The 21,191-nt window shown below is 43.5% G+C and overlaps 1 protein-coding gene across 1 annotated transcript in view; it reads right to left on the minus strand.

Annotated features, from left to right (window-relative positions):
* LOC306790844 (apoptosis-stimulating of p53 protein 1-like) overlaps positions 1-21,191 on the minus strand; it is a 40,383-nt gene that overhangs the window by 14,399 nt on the left and 4,793 nt on the right. Inside the window, exons 2-5 of the mRNA XM_079287360.1 lie at positions 15,490-15,637; positions 13,530-13,637; positions 11,911-11,972; positions 643-738 (exon numbers count right to left, since the gene is read on the minus strand). Of these exons, the coding sequence (XP_079143486.1) occupies positions 643-738; positions 11,911-11,972; positions 13,530-13,637; positions 15,490-15,637 (414 nt within the window). The remainder of the gene's footprint in view (positions 1-642; positions 739-11,910; positions 11,973-13,529; positions 13,638-15,489; positions 15,638-21,191) is intronic.

The raw sequence follows: 21,191 nt of genomic DNA on the forward strand, positions 1-21,191 counted from the left end.
CTGCCAGTACAGTAGCAGTGTTTTGGACTCTTTCTTCCTGGAAGTCTTCAATAAATGATGTTAACGTTACGAGGCTAGATCTGCCTCTGCGTGGCAGCGTGGGAGACCGTTCCATTCAGTAAGACAAGGACGTACTAGAAACACTTACACACTGGAAGGACACACTCAATGTTGCCAAAATAAGTCGGCCTTGAAATACCTAAATTGTGTAAGTTGTGGTTGTAGAAAATATCCCGGTTCACTTTCGACAAATGAACGGAGAGACTTTTGATCATTTAAAAGATTTCTTTTGTTGGCTCCCCCTTCTGTCTCTGTCCTGGAGTTTAACTCTGCTTCAACTTCCCAGCAGCTCCCTGATGACCTCATTTCCTGTCAACTCAAAGGTCACTTCCTAGTGTGGGAATGGCCATTATCGGTAACACACACACACACACACACACACACACACACACCCCTTCCTCCAAGGCCGAATGGTGCCTCAAAGCCGACCTTTTCAGACAGACCCTAAAGTAGATAACCTTACACTGACAGGCAATCCATCCAACAGCTCTGTCTCTGTGTGTAGGTGTGTGTGTGTGTGTGTGTGTGTGTGTGTGTGTGTGTGTGTGTGTGTGTGTGTGTGTGTGTGTGTGCAGAAGTTACCTTGGCAATTAACATCTGTTGCTGAGCCTCTATTTGTTGCTGTTGTCTTGTGGCCATTTCCTGGAGCTCAGAGAGGGTCAGCTCCACACGCGGAACCTACACACAAACACAAACATTATATATTATTGCAGTATGTCCATAGAAAACATTTGCCCCTTTGTATCTCTCATCACTATTTCCAAACATCACACATAACTGAGTCTAGCACCGTTACCGACAAGATGAAAACCCAAACAGTGACAGGAGATAACCGCTGGACTACAGCACACAGCTGTGCGCACACACACACACACACACACACACACTACCTCGCACTGTCAGGTCACAGAGCACCATCAGTGTGCTACAGAAATGTTATTAGGCTAGCAGCCGGTGGCCTTGGCAGGGTGACAGAATTCTAGTATTGGTTCGGGGGGGAAATCACCGGAATCCTCTCTGCTCTGGTCATTTCAGGGGGTGTGACACAGAAAAAAAATCGAATCTCGCTGATCATTTTTCGGAGGAGTGTTTCATCAAACCGGGCCGAACACACAGCTATGTAGCCGTGTTTGTGGATGTTCTTCAGGACAAACATGTCAATGATTGTACTTAGAGATTTGTGTGTGTGTGCGTGAGGGGGGGTGGGGAGAAAAGCCTTTTTGCAGACAACAACGGAAGGTTTCTGCCCAGTCACATCCTGCTATTGTGTACATTCACTCACGCACACACTGCACCTGGTCTGCTACATTCTTTTCCAGTACACATCGAAAGAATGACTCTCCTCTGTGTTAACAGTCAATACCTGTGCAATTGACTCGCTATGATGTAACAATATCAGTATAGCTTATTGCGTAACGTATGAGGGATTAAAAACATAATGCTGCGCCGACAAATGGCCTCAATCAGGCGCACAGTTCCATTTGTGTCTCAAGCCAGACGAGCAACACTGATTGATGGTCTGGAGCAGTGATTCTCAACTGGTGGGTCCGCGACCCAAAAGTGGGTCGCGGACCCGTTTTCAGTGAAAAAAAAAAAAAGTGATTTTATTTTGAAGGGCATTTTTTATGCAGCGGAATTATTCCAGCATATACGGCACTTGTTCAGCGGTGCAGGAAAAACACTGACCAATGCGTTGTGAATCACATCACGTGATGAAGCTCAGCCAATCAAATATGAGTATTCTGACAAGTTTCCTGACTTGAGTGAGATGTACACACACCATGACACACAGGGAGAGACGAGGACATATGAGCAGAGCAGGACTATTTATTGAGGTGTGAGTCGTGAAAGTCAAATCATAGGACGATCTCCAAAAGCGAGAAATGGCCAGAGAGACCAGAGTCATGAGACTCTGAAGAATTCACCTATATGAGTCTGTCCTGTCAAACACTAATTTCTCTTTTGAGAAGATGAGAAAAATATAATATCATGGCTTTTTCACTTCACCCTGAATGAACTGAGTTTAAAGCTGCAGGGCAAAACATTTTGCAAAAAATTATTTTGCTAAAATTTATTTTTTAATCCAGCTGTTATTTTACTTGAAATGAGAAGAACAGTTATTCATGCATTTCTATGTATTATTTATAATCCATCCAGTTAAATTTGAAAAATGAGAATAATATTTGTTAAATATAATTGATGTGTACTTTCTTTATTTGATTTGACAGTTGTTTACTACACAGAGACGTTACTACTACTAGACTTCTTGAATATAGATATACCCAAATTATATTTATATCTATCTATCTCATATATATATATATATATATATATATATATATATATATGTATGTATACATACATATATACACACACACACATATATATATTTTGGGTCGTGGGTCCCGGCTTGTCATTAAGGGGTGATGGTGGGTCCCGCAGCCAGACCAGTTGAGAACCACTAGTCTGGAGAATAGGTTTCTGCCATGTTATGAGTCGTTATGAGACGAATCATTTCGGTCTACAAAGGTCACACGGAGTACAATCTGTTGTGAGTATAACGTCAGTCACACTGCACATTTGCGAATGATTTAACCGTTAAAAAACGATATAACTAAATAATAATGTTTTTGTTGATGTTGTATTGGCTTGCCCATGCGGTAGGGCGCCTCTGTGTATGGAAATGAGGATTAGCATTAGGAGCAGTTGTTTTTTTAAATGATGTAGTCCAATACAACATCGTCTCAAAGTGCAGGATCAAAACAGCTGAGTCAGCACACAAACAAATTAAGAACTAGTCTCAATAAACACATGTTTAGGTAAAATCAGTTGCGGTCCATAGCACTGATGTTACTCTGAGGAATGTGAATGGATCAGGAAGGGGCCTGAAGTGGAACCCTGAGGAACCTCAGAGTTAACTCCAGACCGACGGTATGTAATCAGGGGCGGACTGGCCATCGGGGATACCGGGGGAATCCCCGGTAGGCCGACGGGGTTTGGGCCGGTCTCTGACATCGCCGGCCCCGACTATATTATATGCTTCACAGAACACGTTCAATTGACTCGAATACAGAAAGTCAATAATCAGTGAAAACTGCATCAACAGTATAAACTGACATTATACTACTCCTCACGATCCGAGGACGCCATAGCACGGCTGGACACGACGGTGCTTTTAAAAACTTTTCTCCATAACCGCGGTCTGCGCCGTGCGCTCGTGCCGGGCGACGGTCGGGGCGGGGCCGGCGGAGGTGCGAATGGCCGCTGTAGACCGGCGAAATACAGGGGCGGCTCGACTGTCACGGCGTCCATGAATCGAGAAGGACTTCTTACTGGAACTGAAACGATGTACTGGGATTAAATTCTTTGTCAACAAAGAATTTGGTAAGTGACAAACTGCGTTTGTTTTTTTACATCTGCAGTAACGTTTTTATGACTAATATTTGATGGCTCGTGCTCTTGTGTGGTGGAATGCGTGGATCCGCTGCAGGTCTGCTGGATTGATGTGCTTTGTTGTCATATGAATATATGTGACTGGTTCTTATGACTTTGTGGCTGTCATTGTGTTAATTACGTTGATTTGACTATGCGAGTTACAAAGCGAGCTCAAACGTCTGGCACGACAGTGGGATAGGCTGAAGGCATCAGTATTTGAGGAGTACACAACCAAGACAACAGAAGCCGGGCCGGAGGATGCTGAAGATGAGGCTGAAGAAGAGGCAGAGATGGTTTACAAAAAGTGCTCATCTTGCAAGGACTGTCCAATCTGTTGCTACCGAGTTCTGAAGCAGTACAACATCCTGACAGATGCATACCACATCATAGGCCTTGCATACAGGTTCCTGATTACCCTCTCTGTCACACAGGTAGCATGCGACCGAAGCTTTTCGATGCTGAAATATATCAAAAACAGGCTCAGGAGCTCGCTCTCTCAACAGCACCTGGAGGCTTTTATGTTGATGGCTACTCAGACAGATGTTTTGCAGATGCTGGACAGTGAGAAAATCATAGACGGTGTTGCAGAAAAGAGTGAGCTGCTGCAAAAACCGTGCATTGAGTGGGCAGCGCGCCGTGTATTGAGTGGGCCGGTCTGACAGTAACTCCCGGGCCACTTTTTCCCCCCAGTCCGCCCCTGTATGTAATGTAGGGACTCTTCTACTGTACGCCTCCTCACAATGTAAAGGTGTCTGAATGGCTTCACTAAGAGATAAGACGACATTTAACCCTTTTCTACTTGGCTGCCCGCCCTCCGATACACCCCTCCATACACAGTCTTCATCAAAACATGATTGTTGTGGTAATGATTTTGTTTTTTATCTGAAAAGGTAAAACTGACTAAATGTTTTGTGAAATTTGTGAAATTGGTTGGGTGAACTTTCATCAAAGTCCTGATAAGTGGAGTTACTTCAACTGTCCGTACTGAGCGTGGCTCTGAATCAGGCTGCAGATCATGATAGAGGCCTGCAGTCATTAGGATTTAAGGGGTCCAGGCCTCAAGGTTTAAGGGTCTCAAAAGAATCTGAGGCTTCAGTCAATTTAGTTAAACGTTTGAAAAAGTCTTCATACATACCAGTGGAGTCTTTCATGCCATGACTCAGAGAGGAGCGGATGAAAAGCTCCATTACCCTGAACTGAGCCCCGGGGGTAATGGCAATCCTTAGATATCATTGGAATAAATTAAACCCACTGGCCGTTTCAACAACTCGTGAGATTGGATGCTGTAACTCTGGTCTGCATTAGCGCTGTGCTAAATATCAGCATCAGTGATTAATGACGCTGATAGTCACGCTGTGATATCACTGCCTCCAGGCTCACTCACTTCATTCTCAGATCCACAATGCAGACACACAGTGTTTCCAGCGTAATGCAGACTCGTGTTTCAGACGATGACACGACGCACATTACACTGGTCAGTGGTGCCACGCGTCATTAGCTCACTGCTGACCTGTGGGATTCTGCTGATTCTCACTTTCTCTTGCTAATGCTCTCTGGTTTCCCCTTAATAAAGGAGACCAGGAACCATCAGTATGATCAGAACATCGCTGGCATCATGTCGTCTCTGTGAGCAGCGACGCTACGTGGATCTATCGTCATAACACCTATTTCACTTTGATACACTCCTCTGTGAATGTGCTTGTATGGAAGCAAATCAAGGCCATAATAACTATAATTTAGAAGGGGTTGGAGATGTAATTGTGAAAATGAAATACGACTGAATACTTAAAGTTGACGTTTCAGCTGAATAGCATTGATGCATTTTACTTTGAAAACCATTGAGGTGAATTTATTTGGTCCGAACGCTCCTTTTAAAAATGTCTTGATGGCAATTTGAAGTTTAAAATGTTTAAACCTTTCTATTCTAAATTGAAGTGTCCCGAGTCTTGGAGCTACACATCTGACTCACAGGTAAGCCGATAGGACGGACATCGAACATCTAAATATTCTTGAATCTTGATTTTTGCTGATATAATATATAAGAGAGGATATAAATACATGTGATGATTACATCACATCTTTAATAAAATACAATAATAAAATACAACCTGAATCGTTCTAATACACTTTTTTCTCCAGTATGTTGGCAGAGTGTTACATAGTGTGCGACTGGATGTATGAACGGTGTATATTTTAAACACTAACTATAAAGTAGTGACATTTCACATCTGGTATTCAGTTGCTTGTAAGATTAAAATCCATTTAATCGCACATTAAGATGCGTAAACAGATTTAAAAACTACATTTCACAAGCAGCCTGAACAATCGTCGATCTAAAACCCTAAAAAGCAAACATTTAACAGAACATGTGGCGACAATAAGCAACACTATTTGCATTGTAAACACCCTCGACAACACCCGAGAGTTGTTGCTTTAAAGAATGATTCTATTGTCATCGGTTGGAATAAAGATCCCTTGTCTGTCCAAACAGTTTGATCCGTAGTGTGACGTTTGTGTCCTGGGAGGAAGTTTATATCCTCCGGCCACTGTCTCTCCAATCCCTCTAATGATGACACGCATCCTACGGCTACAGAAAAGTTAACAGTTCGCCTGACACTTAACAACGGCGTCATTCAGCCTCACGCTGTGAAACACGCACCGTCCTGCTGCAGACACCGCGCTGACGTTAACATGCGTGTTTTCAGTCAGCCTCCCCCCGTGCCCGTGTATTTACCTGCAGGCTGTCCCATGTGATCCTGCAGGAGCGGACTTTAATTTTGCTGCATTGTCCTTCAACAGTGAACTCCTGCACCAAATCCACCTCGTTCCACTCCATCCTCGCGGAGAGCCGGCGGACCTCTACGGTCTCAGATGGAAGGGAAAGCACTCAGCCAGAGGCTCGACGGGGAGAAAACGAGAGCGGTCCTTATCACAACTTTCCACTCTCGTCCGCCCGCTGATGTGCTGGGATTTACGACACTCTCTCTCTCTCCCTCCCTCCTGCTCGGCCCCCACCTCTCCCTCTCTCTCTCACACAAACTCTCTCCAGCATTGGTGTGCTCTCATGTGACGCGTAAAGCCCACTAATGTGACACCGCATTCAATTACGACAGTAAACAAACACGTACACCTATGAACCAGTGCAAAAAGAAGCGAGAAAAGTCATCACACCATCCCTTTTCTACTCTGTTTCTATGCTTCCATCTTTCTATACCTCCTCCCCTTCTTACACCTTTCCTCCTGTTTCTGTAGCACCCTCCTCCTCCTCCCCTCCTGCTTCACCTTCTCCATCCTTCTTAATCTGCATTCCTTCATCTCTCTTTTTCTTGTCATCCATCTGCGGCTGGCTTTTTTCTGCAGCGACATGCCGCCCCCCCCCCCCTCTCTCACACCTCCCTCTTTCTTTCTCCCACTTTCTCTCAGAAGGGGGAAATCACTGCACCACAGCCCTGATGGGGCAAGAGCTGCTCTCAATCAACCTCCCGCTCCAGATTTGTGTTATGAGGAAGAAGATGATGATGACGCCGACAGATTAACTGGCGGCGTCCGGCAACACACACGCATGTGCGCACACACACACACTCGGATTTATGTTACACAGTGGAATAACAGCTGACCGCTGCAGCGTCATATTGCCCTCTTTTTCCTCACTCTCTGCGACACACACACACACACACACACATTGGAATGTGACTTAACTGCTGCGTCACACATTTTTTGTTTCACACATCTGTCTCACTCAGATAGGCACACACACACACACCCCCACACACATGCAGTAATGAAAGCAGACTGGATTTTTCTGCCAGTGCTGCTGTTCTGGGTGCAGGCATCTGTGTCACATTCATATTGATGAGGTATGACTTTGCACATTGCATATTCACAATTACAACTAAGCCTTTTTAGTCACTTCTGCCAAACTTAGGTCAAACTGTTTTGGGCTCTTAACTGACTTGACAGCAGGATGTGAGCATATCATCAAGCGAATGGCTCTAAAGCTGGACTCAAATCATATTTTCTTGCATACATGTGAAACACTAGATATTGGCAGAGCTCAGCGTTGCCAGGTTGGATGGTTTTCTGCCCAAATTGGAACAAATGTTTCTTGATTAGATGTTAACGTGAATGTCAGCCCTTCCTCCGAGCCAGTCAGCATAGAGATTGTAAAGGACGCCATTGCTGCGTGTAATCTGCCAATACTTTAAGAAAAGGAAGAAGAAGAGACAGGGAGCGGGCACTGACTTGGGTCGGCTTGACCTACTGTGATTAAATCCTCATAAAAGCTTCCATTGGTTTATACAAACAACTTTTTGACCTGACGTTACCCAAGACATTCGATTGATTCACTTGGATGACGAACTTTTTCAATACAATGACTGGCTTTGAGTGTCCCCAAACCACAAAGCACGCCCATACAACACCAGACCCGAGGCGCACATCTTCTGAACACACTGGAGCCAAATTCCTTCCAACCACAGGACATACTCAACAATGGCCATAAGTGTGTCGTCTAGATACAGAGACAAATGGGCAAAAAATATCATCACATCCCACTTCAAAAAATATTATTTCATGAACACAAAGGACAAAGAAACGGAGGAAAAGAGGCTTCTTCTATGATAACTAGGGCAGGCTCAAGGCTCTGACTGAGTCGGCAGCACTCAGTGTGGCATGAACAGACCATGTGACACAGAAAGGTCTCTTCACACTGTTTTCTCTGTATCTCAGTGGGTCCGACGCCACGCCACGCATTCAGCTTGTTATTTGGAATGAACGCAGAGTGAAGTGCAGGACAATTTATGAGTTTGGTTTAAGAAGGCCTACTTAGTGCTGTAGTGTTGAATGCAGTTGTCGGCCACCGTATTAGCGTCAACAGATTATCAAGTCATCAGGGCTGTAAAAAAGAAGCGATACTCATGCGCTAACAGCAATCATTCAGAACTACTACATCGTAATGGCCAGCACAACCCTCTCGTGTTGCAGCTGTTTGCTGGTCTTCGTATGTTGCGATCACGGATGTAATCTGAAGCACATGGGGATTTCTGACCTTCTCAGTGTGTGAGTATTACGTTTCCAAACAGTGCGCACATATACGAGGCGCACGCACGCACACACACACACACACACACACACACACAGACACGTTGTTCTGACCGCGCGTCCCTCCAGTAATGAAAGCCATCCCTTCCCCATCTGCTGTAAGCCTCCAGTAAAAATATTCCTCCTAATCTGCAATAACAGCCTTCAGACATTCCTGCGGGCCCTCGGCCGTAACCAAACGGGGGAAGCTCTGTTATCAGTACCGCTCCAGTGACCGAAGGGTCACGCGGCAGGGTGGCCCGGCTGGTTACAGAGACCATCGTGGAACCGTGAGGTCACGTCTTTGAACCCCACCACTGACGGGCCCGTCCATCAACAGCCGCGTGTCCTCCTTGTTGCAAAGCGCCGGAGACCGTCTGCAGAATTTAGGAACGAAAACAGGACGACTCGCTGGAGTTAAGGGGTGTTGCCTTAACTCCGGGTTCTGGTGAAACACGATCCCACCCAGTTCATCCAAACAGGGACTTTTCCCAGCATGACGTATGAATCATATAAATGTCATGAATAGATGTCAAAGTGTCATCTCAGCATTAGCAAAGTGAACTTTAGTCACATGTAGTGAGTCGCATGACATGCAGCGGTCTTTCTAGTGATGACATGAAGCGAAAACATTCATCTTAATCTGCATCAACACGACTCCTGACATGTGCGTTACAAACACACGCCTGACTTCTTAATACATCCCTCAGCAGTGCTCCCACACGCAGCTGTATGGGGTCGAGTTACACGCGGTGGGATCGAGGGACTTGATTTGAGTTTGTCCACGCTCGTGTTGACTCAGTCTCTGTTGTTTGGGGGCGTGGTTTAGAGGACGCCGTCTTGAGGAGGGAGCGTTGGGATAGGACAAGTATCCCTGCTACCTGCTTGAATAAAACAATGACATCAACACAGCCTGGTTTCCCATTTATAGACGCGATCGATGGCGGCCTCATCCTGAATTTACTGCAGTCGTATAAGTGACATTAAAAATACATGCTGCTGCAATGAGTGATGTCATTAGCGTTGAGGTGAGTGAATAACACATTGAAAGCAGCTGTACACTAACACAATATATCTCTCTCGCATACACACAAATGTCGGCACTGTCATGTTAACATCATTCTGTGGGAGGAAACAGCATATGGTGTGTGTGTGTGTGTGTGTGTGTGTGTGTGTGTGTGTGTGTGTGTGTGTGTGTGTGTGTGTGTAAGTGAGAGCTTTTGGATATGATATTATATATATATATAGCAAAGAGTCACACCCTGACTTGGAGTCATGCATCCACAACCCTAAGAAACGCACTCACACTCACACACACACACACAAAGACAAAATAACACTGTCAAGCCCAAACACAAATGACCAAAAGACACCACACCTCGCCTGCTCATAGTGTCAAGCTTAAACCACACTGACCTAAACACACATTGTGCTCTGATTGTGTGACACTAACACACACACACACACACACACACACACACACACACACACACGCACAAACGCTCTGCCAGCAGTCCCGCCCTGACACACAGACTAACTGAGTGCGAGTTTGTCGTGTGAGTGTAGTTTGGATCGTGAACAAAGTCAGAGAACAACTTTCTAAAACTTAAAGGGGAAAACGAAAGTAAGGCACAGTTACACACACAAAAACACATTTCAAAGTCACCCCTACATTCACTCCTACTTCAAGTTCCTCCAAGTGTTCTATTATGTATGACAAGCTGACAGGGAGAAGAAAGCAAAAGAGTGCAAGGTGGGTAGAAAGTTTAGCTCTTCACACGCACACACACACACATTTACACACACACCAACAGAACAGACACACATTTACAGAACTCACCCCCGCACTCCTGTCTTGTCTCAAACTCTTTGTTTGGGCTTTAAAACCAAATGTTTAAAGGCAGAGGACAAAGGAAGACGGATCCCTCAAGACGACCGTGAAGGAGTGCGCGAGGTGAGAGGAAGAGGAGAGGGAGGAGGAGGAGGAGCTGCTTGGCTAGCTAACAATCCTCTTAGCCTGGTTATGTCATGGGACCAAGCTAATCCTACCTTCACTGGCTGACCGACACAGACACACTGGCTGACTGACCAGCAGACTGACCAACACAGATACGCGCACAGCAACATGGCCGGTGACCGGCTAACCGAGCGCTAACTGACATGCACAAAGCAGTCTGTAGTCTGGGGTCAAACACAATGGCTACCGTGGTTGAAAATAGCTTGTTAGTGATGAATAAAAAGCTGCTCGCATGAGGTCAGCTGCTCTTTTTACTACATGACTCGTTATTTTGCAGGGAAGATAACAGGATTACGCAAGCTAGCAAAAAAAAAACGCGGTTAGCTAACGGCAATTAGTCAGGCTAGTGACAAACGGATAATTCCTATTTTATTTATGTCTGTCTGTGAATACAGTAATTACACTGTATGTATATGATATTGTGTACTACATGTGTGTGCTACGTACGTGTGTGTGTGTGTGTGTTGGTTCGTACTGGCGTAGAACTATAATCATCACTGTCACTAATCCGTGGGCTAATCCGCTAGACATACAAAGAGACGTGCACATACGTTGCACTGTATATATGTGAATGCTCACACACGCACCAAAAAACCTTTTAAATGTTCGAGATGCATTCCCTGCATTAAATGAGCCGAGTTTAAGTACATATGAGACCCAAGCTCTCGCTAACATTGAGCCTGTAACACTTACTATTTGAAGTCTACCAAACATCATAAGCAGCAGCTTATATTATAGGAATTTCAAGAAACGTCAGTCAGTAGATTGACGCCGGGGTTAATCGAAGGCGGGAGTTTTTTTTTTTTATTTGTACATAGCTAGGCTAGCTGTTTACCCCAGCTTCCAGTCTTTATGCTACGCTATGCTATGCTAAACTATTCTTTTAAAGAGTATTTGTATGTGCAGCTTTAAGGAGGCTTGTGTAGGCAACAGGTTTAAATAACTAAAAGGTAAAACAGAGGGTTAAATAAATATTGGACATTTAGGTTTAGAGAATAGTATTTGGTAAACCTGATCTTTCTCGTGCTCTGAAGACAGTGTATATATAGTATTTGTGTCTATATCACATTTTCACACATTGAGGTACAGGTCTTCACCATAAACCTTAGGCGTATACTGTAGGTTTTGGAGATGAACTGAGGCTTTCAAAAATATCATTATAAGTTGCAGTGTAGAGATCTTTATGCACACAATGCACAATAGATCCTGGATGTTGAGATTGATCTTATTAGAGATGCATAACACAGCCTGCCCTGCACCCTCAGCCCTGTTCCTGTGTGTGTGTGTGTGTGTGTGTCTGTGTGTGTGTCTCCACCTACCTTGTCATCAGCACTCTCTGCTGCTTCTGTGGTCCATCTCTGCTCCAAAGGCTGCGGACTTCCTGCATATAAATGAACGATGACAAGAAAGTCTCAGCATGAAATATTGAAACAAGGTATGGGTGAGATGAGCCTTGTGGCCTGCTAAAGATAAATGGAAAGTCACTTTCCATGACACTGCATCGACATCATAAATGTACTTTTCCATCAAAATGTACGTATTGCAAATATATTTCTACCTTTTACAATTTGTTTTTAATATTGTACGACCACATTTTGATATTTTCCCCATCAGTCTGTTCTTGTCTCAGTGTATTCTACATATTACTGTGTTCATGTGTCCGTATTTATATTCAGCCTCTCTTAAGGATGCAGAGAAAGTTGTTGGCAACCTGCCTGAAACACAAAAAATAAAAAGTGAAATCGCCCCGCATCTTATCGATACCCAGCTCCACCTTTCTCCCTGTGTACGATCTAAAAATAGCATCCTTCCTATTAAGTCTACTAAGACCAGCCAGGCTTAATGTGGGCTAATCCCAGCCAGCTCCAAGTTTCACCTCCAGTCAATAGAGCAGTCAGTGCAGTAATTGAGCTGACGATCTAGTATCTTACAATCAAGAAATAACGCAAACCAGTGTTTACATTCAGTTAAGAAGTATATTTAACAGAGACGCTGTCGTTAGATTGCATGCTAGCAACCTGCCGTTGACTATTGTGTGTTGAATGGCAATCATTTCTATCACAACCACATCTGTGTTACAGTCTGGTGCTGTAAACAGGGGGAAAGCAGTATCTTCCCTCCACAGCAACACTTTTCTTTATCCGTTTTAATCTGACTCTAGATCTCACACTGCTGCTCCTAAACCTATTACAGATCTGCTGGCACACGATCTGTGACCGGGATAGAAACCCGCACCAAAAACCTGCTCATCGTCGACAGGCCGTCGGATAGGAACGAGAAAAAGCATGAACGGGTTCAGATGTGTTCACTAAAGCTCAGACATTATCACAAACAATCACAACACACGTGGGAAACCTTAACGGCCTCGATGACTCGGACGAGTTGAAAATAAACCTGTGTTGTGATTAATTTATTATTCACCGAACACTTCACGGCTCACAAGCATATGACGAGTCTAATGAATGGTAATTATGTTTGTTAATGGATGGGAAGGCACCGGGTGGTGAGGTTGTCCTGTCCCCACTGACACAGCCATCACAGCAGCAGCCTATAGCCAACATGCACTATAACTACACTAGCATTCATTCATGAATTATTTTATACTGATTAAGTTCAACAGAAAAAGGAAAAGCATCCATTGCTTAATGCTGAATCCATTATGAACTGTCTGGTCTTGTCTCCCCCCCCCCCCAGGTTTACCCTGTTCATGTTACGCAACACTAATCATCTTATCCGGCTAATTACTGACCGAGCCCCTGACCTGACCTCTAAACCTCAGACACACCACCGGCTCCCTGTGTTTCAGAGTTAATGGTGCTCAATGCTGGAAGAAAAATATCTATTTGTGTAGTCAGCTAATATATTCATATGGGAGGTCTGAACGGACCTGTCGTGTGTGTGTGTGTGTGTGTGTGTGTGTGTGTTTGTTTTGCTGCACCTTGCGTCCAGGAGGGGCAGTGTCGGAGGTAGAAGATGACCTCCGGCCTCCGGGCTCCCCACTGCTGGAGAAGGTCCAACAATAACACCTCCTGAGGGAGAACTCGCTCTGAGGAGAGACGAGGGGTGAGGAAACGTTAGCGAAGCCACTGCAGGGCATGCCTTGTTGTGGTTCATCCATGAAAAAACATGATTTATTATTTACATACTTTAATAAGAAGTTTAAGTTAATATGAAATTATCAGTACATTTTCACATTTACAATTAACAAATACACTGTCTGAATAAACTGTTTTCATCATTTATTTATTTTTACTATTATTAGTAGTGGTAGTATTAATAGTAGTACTATTAGTATTATTACTAGAATGTATTTTTACTATAATTATTATCAGAATTAATATTGTTTTTTCCTTTTCAGGGGTTTGGTGTGATATTGTAATTGGTCAGTCATTACAAAACCATGCCCAGCAGCCTAACGATGTAAATACTCAGGGACTTGTACCGTAGTTTTTTCGTCCAATTGTAGATCCCAAAGTTCCAAAAGATGCCAAATATGTCCAGCCGAACTTTGTGAAAATGTGTATAAAAGTCTCGGGTTTGAATATTTGACTCATTGTAACCGGTAACGCTACTTAAATGGGAAACTAAAAAGGAAACTGGATGTTGATAGGTTGTATTAAACACAGAAACTCGCCCTCTCAGAAACATATTAAACACAGCGAAGCTTAAAATAATAGTTACCTATTGTTAAAAGCTTACTCCATGACACAATAACAAACAATGGGTTAAACCACCATTGACTTCTATTATTAGTATTCTTTATCCATAACTCAAACTCTTCAATTATCTGTAATTGTTATTTATATGATTCAAGCGGACAATCTGAAAAGATGCAGTCATTGTATTATCCATAGATAACAATACGTGTAGACAATGGCTTAGCGCCCACACACACACACACAGGTGGTGAGGTCAGTTGTGGCCTTGAGGTATGGCCTGTCGTCCCACAAGCGACACAATTCATACCAGCATTTATTCTGTGCCGCTTCGCAGCGTCGCCCTCTCAGAAACAGTATCGCATCAGAGGCATTTATAGCCTTCCTGACCGCACAGTCACACCACAGGGCTGCACAAACACACTGTGCCGTCGCTACTTCAACAGCTACGATTGAGTGAATGTGGGCCACGCTTTAATAGACACAGTCGCTCCCAGTGTTCTGCCCGTGATGGACCGGTCTATTCACGCTCTAAATGGCATGCAGGGAATACAGTCCGCACTGTATTGATTCCCCGAGGTGTGGCCAGGATGCAGGTCTGACTTTGTTTACAGTCGGCTTCGAAAGCCGGCGATCTAGTCCAGAGTCACACTGTGATTATCCTGTCATAGAAATCCAGATTATAATCATATAAATACTCTAAAAGCACTGTCAAGAAGATGTCAATAGTAATTATATTAGTAATGGAGACAATGATGTGTGTGTGTGTGTGTGTGTGTGTGTGTGTGTGTGTGTGTGTGTGTGTGTGTGTGTGTGTGTGTGTGTGTGTGTGTGTGTGTGTAAATACAGGTCGGACTACGATGAAAACAGCAAAACAACAATAATAGAATCATATCTGTTTAATTCTTCTAATTATCGCCAAGCAGTCTGTTGACTAATGCTCATGGAGAACTATGTAATTTATCTATCTATATATCTATATATATATATATATATATATATATATATATATATATATATATATATATATATACACATATACATACACACACACACACACACACACACACACACACACACACACAGACACTTTCTTAAGATCTTATTTTCTTAATTATTCTTGTCTGTCATCATTCCTGGCTTGGTTTAATCGTTTTAAATACGTTCAAAATGTCAACCTTTAACTGATCTCACTTGTGTAAATGTGTAAACGGGTGTAGATGGATGCTCGGGTGGACTCACCATGCCCGTTCCATACTTCGGCCAGGTGACACTCCCCCTCCCCGGCTTCTTTGCAGTATTCGACAACGTCGATCACTCTGGTAGCCGGAGTCACCGGGACCTCGGTCAGCATCTGCTGGGTGTCATTGAGGTAAACCGTCAGGATCACCTGGAACCACAGGAACAAGCGCGTTAAACGTCCTGAAAGGTTGCAACGTTTACCACCTGATTGGAATCACGTATGACTAACTACTTACCTCGGTTTACTCAGTCAACACGTCGTCAATGATAACTACGGATACATTACTCAGCCCTGCTCCTATCTCAGCAATAACAAGCAACATTCAGACTGAAGTGGAGAATCCAGGTGAACACTTCACAATTAGCCCAAATAAACCACGTCTGCAGACAGTTGAAGATACGTTAACAAACAAGAGTGTTAGACCAACAGAAACTGCATTAAATCCAATCTGGAGAGGCCCATTTCAATCCAGGAGGTTTAAGGCAACCTTGGCCTGGAAAGCAGTAAAGAAAGCTGAGCTGCAGATGTGAATTTTAATGGAATTAAATCTTCACGAATCTTCAAAAAACACAACAATGTTTATGTGAAGTGACCGTTGAGATCTCTGGGAAGGTAAAAGAAGCGGACTGTGTTCAAAAGCCAGCGGTGACAGCTGCTTGTAACCAGATACAGCCGTCCATCTGACTGAACAACACATCGATCACAGCTTTAATGACTTATCAATAAGTGCTTGGACACACACATGCAGTCCCCTCTGGGCTTGGGACAAAGGTTTAACCTGATCTAAATTGAATACAATGAAAAGGTGATGGATTTTGTCTCTGGGTACATAAATCAAGTAAATTAAAGTCTTAAATTAGCGTAGTTTAGAATAATATAGCACATGACAGTACTATTAAAATAAAGCTTTATGTTTTTGGTTTATCATTTTTTTTGGCATATCTGAAAAAGCAATATATGAGTTCAAAGTATCAGCTGGGTAGCAATGATCCCCTTCTGAAATCCTCCCCATTCTGCAACCAAAAGATTAAAATAGCAATCAGAAAAGGACATCCTGTGTTATCAGCCAGTGACGTCATCGCCGGTGTCACCGGTGATGTCATGTCAGATAGTCAGTCGAAAAGATAAATTTAGGGTAATCTGGGATAGGAGCAGGCACACATACACACATACACATGTGTGTATGTCTATGATACACACAGACTCTCTCAATGTGGCCTCTCTCTCTCTCTCTGTAACTCAATATATAGCTCAATATACACTGAACAGTAATCCTCAGTATTCCATACACCTGTCCCAGATCATGTGAAGTAATCTCTGTTTACATGCAGACGGATTGAGCAGGGACAAGTTCTCTAAAGCTTGGATTAGACACACACACACACACACACACGCAGACACAGCGGGGGTTCTACTCGTCCACACATCATTTGGAGCGCGGCTAATCGTGGCCTCACGAGGCCTCTGATGTTTCTGTTCCACATGGCACAAAACGGCACTTGTTTCACTGTCGGCAGAGATGAACGGTGCGTTTCATATCATCAAATCGTTGGTGGGTTTTCTCGTTTGAGGCAGATAGCAACAAGATACTCATCATTTCCTTAAAAACACGATGCAAAATTGTCACTATGAATGCAGCACACACTGTCATTTAACTGTTACACATGTTCTCATATCTGGCACCATCATAGAGGTCTGGTAGTAGTAGTAGTAGTAGTAGTAGTAGTAGTAGTAAGGCAAGGCAAGGCAAGGCAAGGCAAGTTTATTTGTATAGCACATTTCAACAACAAGGTAATTCAAAGTGCTTCACATGAAACCATTAAAATCATAAAGGCAAAAGTAAAGGAGATTTAAAACATACATTGAAACAATAATCGATGTCTCCCTGAGACATTACGCTGCACGCAATCAACCATACACTGCCGCAATTCTGCAATTACTCGCACACAAACCACGTCTGGAAAAGATCTCTGCCGATCTGCGTTTTATAGTGTGCGCCTTGCACGAACTCGGTCCCGGAGGAAATGGCGATATATTGTGCAGTCCTTTTAAAACCATTAAAAGCATCAAAACATAAGGCAAAAGAAAAGGAGATTTAACAGCAATTAAGAACAGTGTAAGAAATAAAATACAGTAGTAAAATGCAGAAATGCAGGAAATTGATTAATATATGAATTGAATGTGGTTCAATTAAAGGCAGCAGCAAACAGAAAAGTCTTCAATCTTGATTTAAATGAGCTGAGGGTCTCAGCAGACCTGCAGCTTTCTGGGACTTTGTTCCAGATATGTGGAGCAGAAAAACTAGTAGCAGTAGTATCAGTTGTCTAGGCAGTATCAGTCGTTTCCAGTTTTCGGAAACATACACTAACAACAGCCACGTTTGTTGTTTTTGCTCGTAATGATACTTTTGGGGGAGTGGCTTTGGAGGGAGGCCTGTCTGTCAGTGTTTTGCTGACTTGGCGACTTTCTTGCTAGATTCAACAACTTTTGGAGCTCGTGCTGTGAGCTACTTTCATTGGGAAAGACTTGGCAGCGCTGGGCTGGCTTTTTCGGTTGGATACTTTTTGTTTTACAATCTAGCGTACTCTTGCTAGTTTCTCGACATTTGACCATTTACAGTTTCAAACTCTGGAAACGTAACAGAACTACAGAAGTAGCGAGATGAAAAATGGTCCGACCTGAGATCACTGAACCGGAAACCCTCTGATACACACACACACACACACACACACACACATCAAAAGTGGCAAAGCTACCATGCAAGGAACTGGCCTTATTATTGGGAGCATTTGGGGATTTTTTGGTACAAATGACCCTCAAGCAGCTGAATGTAATTCCTCCTGAATCATGTTAGAAGCCCTGCATGCTGTTAACACCCACACTGTGGACTTTCAACATGGCCACTACAGTGTCGATTACAACACTGTATTCCACCCGAAAAAACCCCTCTATAGCTAGACCAGACGATATAGGTCAAAAGCAGGCCAGATTCTCCAAAGCACCGGACCTTATGTTGTTGCTTACCGGCATATTACAGGTTTATTACATCATATCTGTATGAGACTGAACGTGTCCATGTCTATGCATGCATAACATCACAGAGCATATCATGAAACGGAAATCTAAGAATGTTTCACCAAGTGCGAAATTAAGTCACAAGTGCATTCTAGTTCTGATCTTTGTGCATTTGAACACGATGAACTGAGGACAACTTCTTTCTGTCTATCAGTGGACAGGACTCACGTCAAATAACACAGACACACACACACACACGCACACACACACACACAGAAAGGCAGTTTGAGTTGTGGTTTCCTAAATCGCCCCTTGGTGCTGAATGGAGTGAATCCGGCCATTTTAGGCATTAGAGAGGGAGACACAGAGTGAGACTCCATGCAGACAAACAGCCTCTTCTTCTCTTAGTCAATATGTCGCTGCAAACAACCACATCAATGCACATTTTATTAGTTACTCCGGGGCAATGTCAACACAGTGTTTTTCATTTAAGGAACAGTGGCCCCAGCCTGATACTAAACAACAGCAAACTCACTGCATGACACCACAATGTTAACTTGAGCCATCCTGTAGTGACAGAGTGTGAATAAAGTGGAGCTCACCGATGGCTTGCTGTCCCTGGTTCTGAGCTTCTTCTTCTTCTGTTTCCTGCACTGACTCAGTTTGAGGTTCTTCGACACAAACACCAGTCGCTCAAACACCAGCGCAAAGAAACGCTTCATTGGAAACCTATCAGCCAAAGTGTGTGTGTGTGTGTGTGTGTGTGTGTGTGTGTGTGTGTGTGTGTGTGTGGTATCGATAGATATTGAGTGGTGTCCGGTAGAGAAAGTGCCGTCTTTGAAGGGAGAGAGTGTGTTTGGAATGTCAGAGTGCAAGAGGTACGGAATACAAATATAAATATAAGAGCGCGTGTCAGTGAGGGAGGAGGGGAGGGAGGGAGTCGCCTTTCAGTAAATATGAGGGGCGGGAGAGAGGGTGAGGAGGAGAGGATGATAAGAAAGAGAATCGGGACTCTTCACGGATGTTAGTGGGAGTGGACCGTGATATTAAACTGATGTTGGTTTTTATTAGAAAAGACGATATGGTCCATATGATGGAGGCGCTCCTCTTCTTATTGTTAGGAGTCGGGTGTGACATTAAAGTGATTGGAGTCTGGTGGGAGGGTTTTACTCGTCAGCCGTGAGGCCTCATGGACCTGTGCTATTAACTTGTTTTGCTACAATAGAGGTGGAGCAATTGACCCAGTTTAGAGTTGTCTACTACTTCCTCATTATGGTGTTCATCCTAACAAAATAACATTATGGATAACCTTACATAACTGCATTTTTTTCAGGAAATTTCAGACTTTTGTTGTGTAAAAAAACAATACTTATCAAGGTAGAGCAATCAAACAGTTAAGATAACAGTTTAATCAGGTAAACTCATGTAACATAAACTTTACATGTTGTGAATAAATCTACTCTTTTACTTTTCATGCTCAAATGCATATCTTGCCATATTTTTTGATTCACTTCTTATCTATTTAAATATTTGTTGATGTAAGCAGCTCCAAAGACAACACATTCAGTCTGATCTAATCTGAATCACTGAAACGATTTATTCTCACAAATGCTTAAAGTGTTCCTGTCAACATTTTCCACTTCCCAAACACTGCTGACTTCTTGATTAGTTCGGCCATGTGACAACTGATTTGTCGAGTCTTTAAAAAAGTCCCAGACGCTTCGATGCCAAAACATTTTTTTAGCTCTGCATCCAGCAGGGCTGGAGCCGGCCGGGTCGCTCAGGGTCACGACGAACACGTTCACTCACAAGATCATTAGTAGCACAATACTGGAACATGTTAACATATTGTAGTTGTACTTGTATACTAATGATTTGCTTTCTATTTGAATTTAATAATGTCATAATTATGCCTGATAAGTATTTCTTCGGAAACAATTAGCAGGATGTCTAACTATTTTGAACTGCACTTTAACAGATATAAGATATACAATTTCTGTAAAAGAACAAGAAAAAGCCGTAATAATATGCTGAATGACAGACATGACCACCAGTGTTGACCTGACTTGTGGAACGTAACGAAAAATAATCCTGAAAACATTCTCCATCGTCTGAACATTGACAGCATTAATGTTCTAGTATAGATATATCTGTGTGTGTGTGTGAGAGTGTGAGTGTGTGTGTGTGTGTGTGTGTTGCCTGGTCATGGTGTGGAGTGAGGCTGTCCAGAAGCAGCAGTGGTAATGCTGGAGGGGAGAGATTAGAGAGAGGCTACACTGATATACTGCAGCATGGCTGCACACGCGCACACACACACACACACACACACACACACACACACACACACACACACACACACACACACACACACACACACACACACACACACACACACACACACACACACACACACACACACACACACACACACACACAAGGTACGTTGGCAGAAGAGCTGTCTCGCTCTCTGTCAGACACACCCACACACACACACACACACACGGTCACATGCTTGGTGCATGTGCTCTAAACAGAAACATTGACCCCGGTGCTGCATCTATCGGAATTGACGGAAAATCAGCAGACAGTGCCGAGGAAAACTGATAGCAGGGAGGAGAAGCAGAAGACATGCATCATATCCACATTGTCCTAAAACCTGTAGGATTCCTCAACACACCGACAATAA

The sequence above is a fragment of the Melanostigma gelatinosum genome (assembly GCF_949748355.1).
Source record: "Melanostigma gelatinosum genome assembly, chromosome: 16".
Lineage (NCBI taxonomy): Eukaryota > Metazoa > Chordata > Actinopteri > Perciformes > Zoarcidae > Melanostigma > Melanostigma gelatinosum.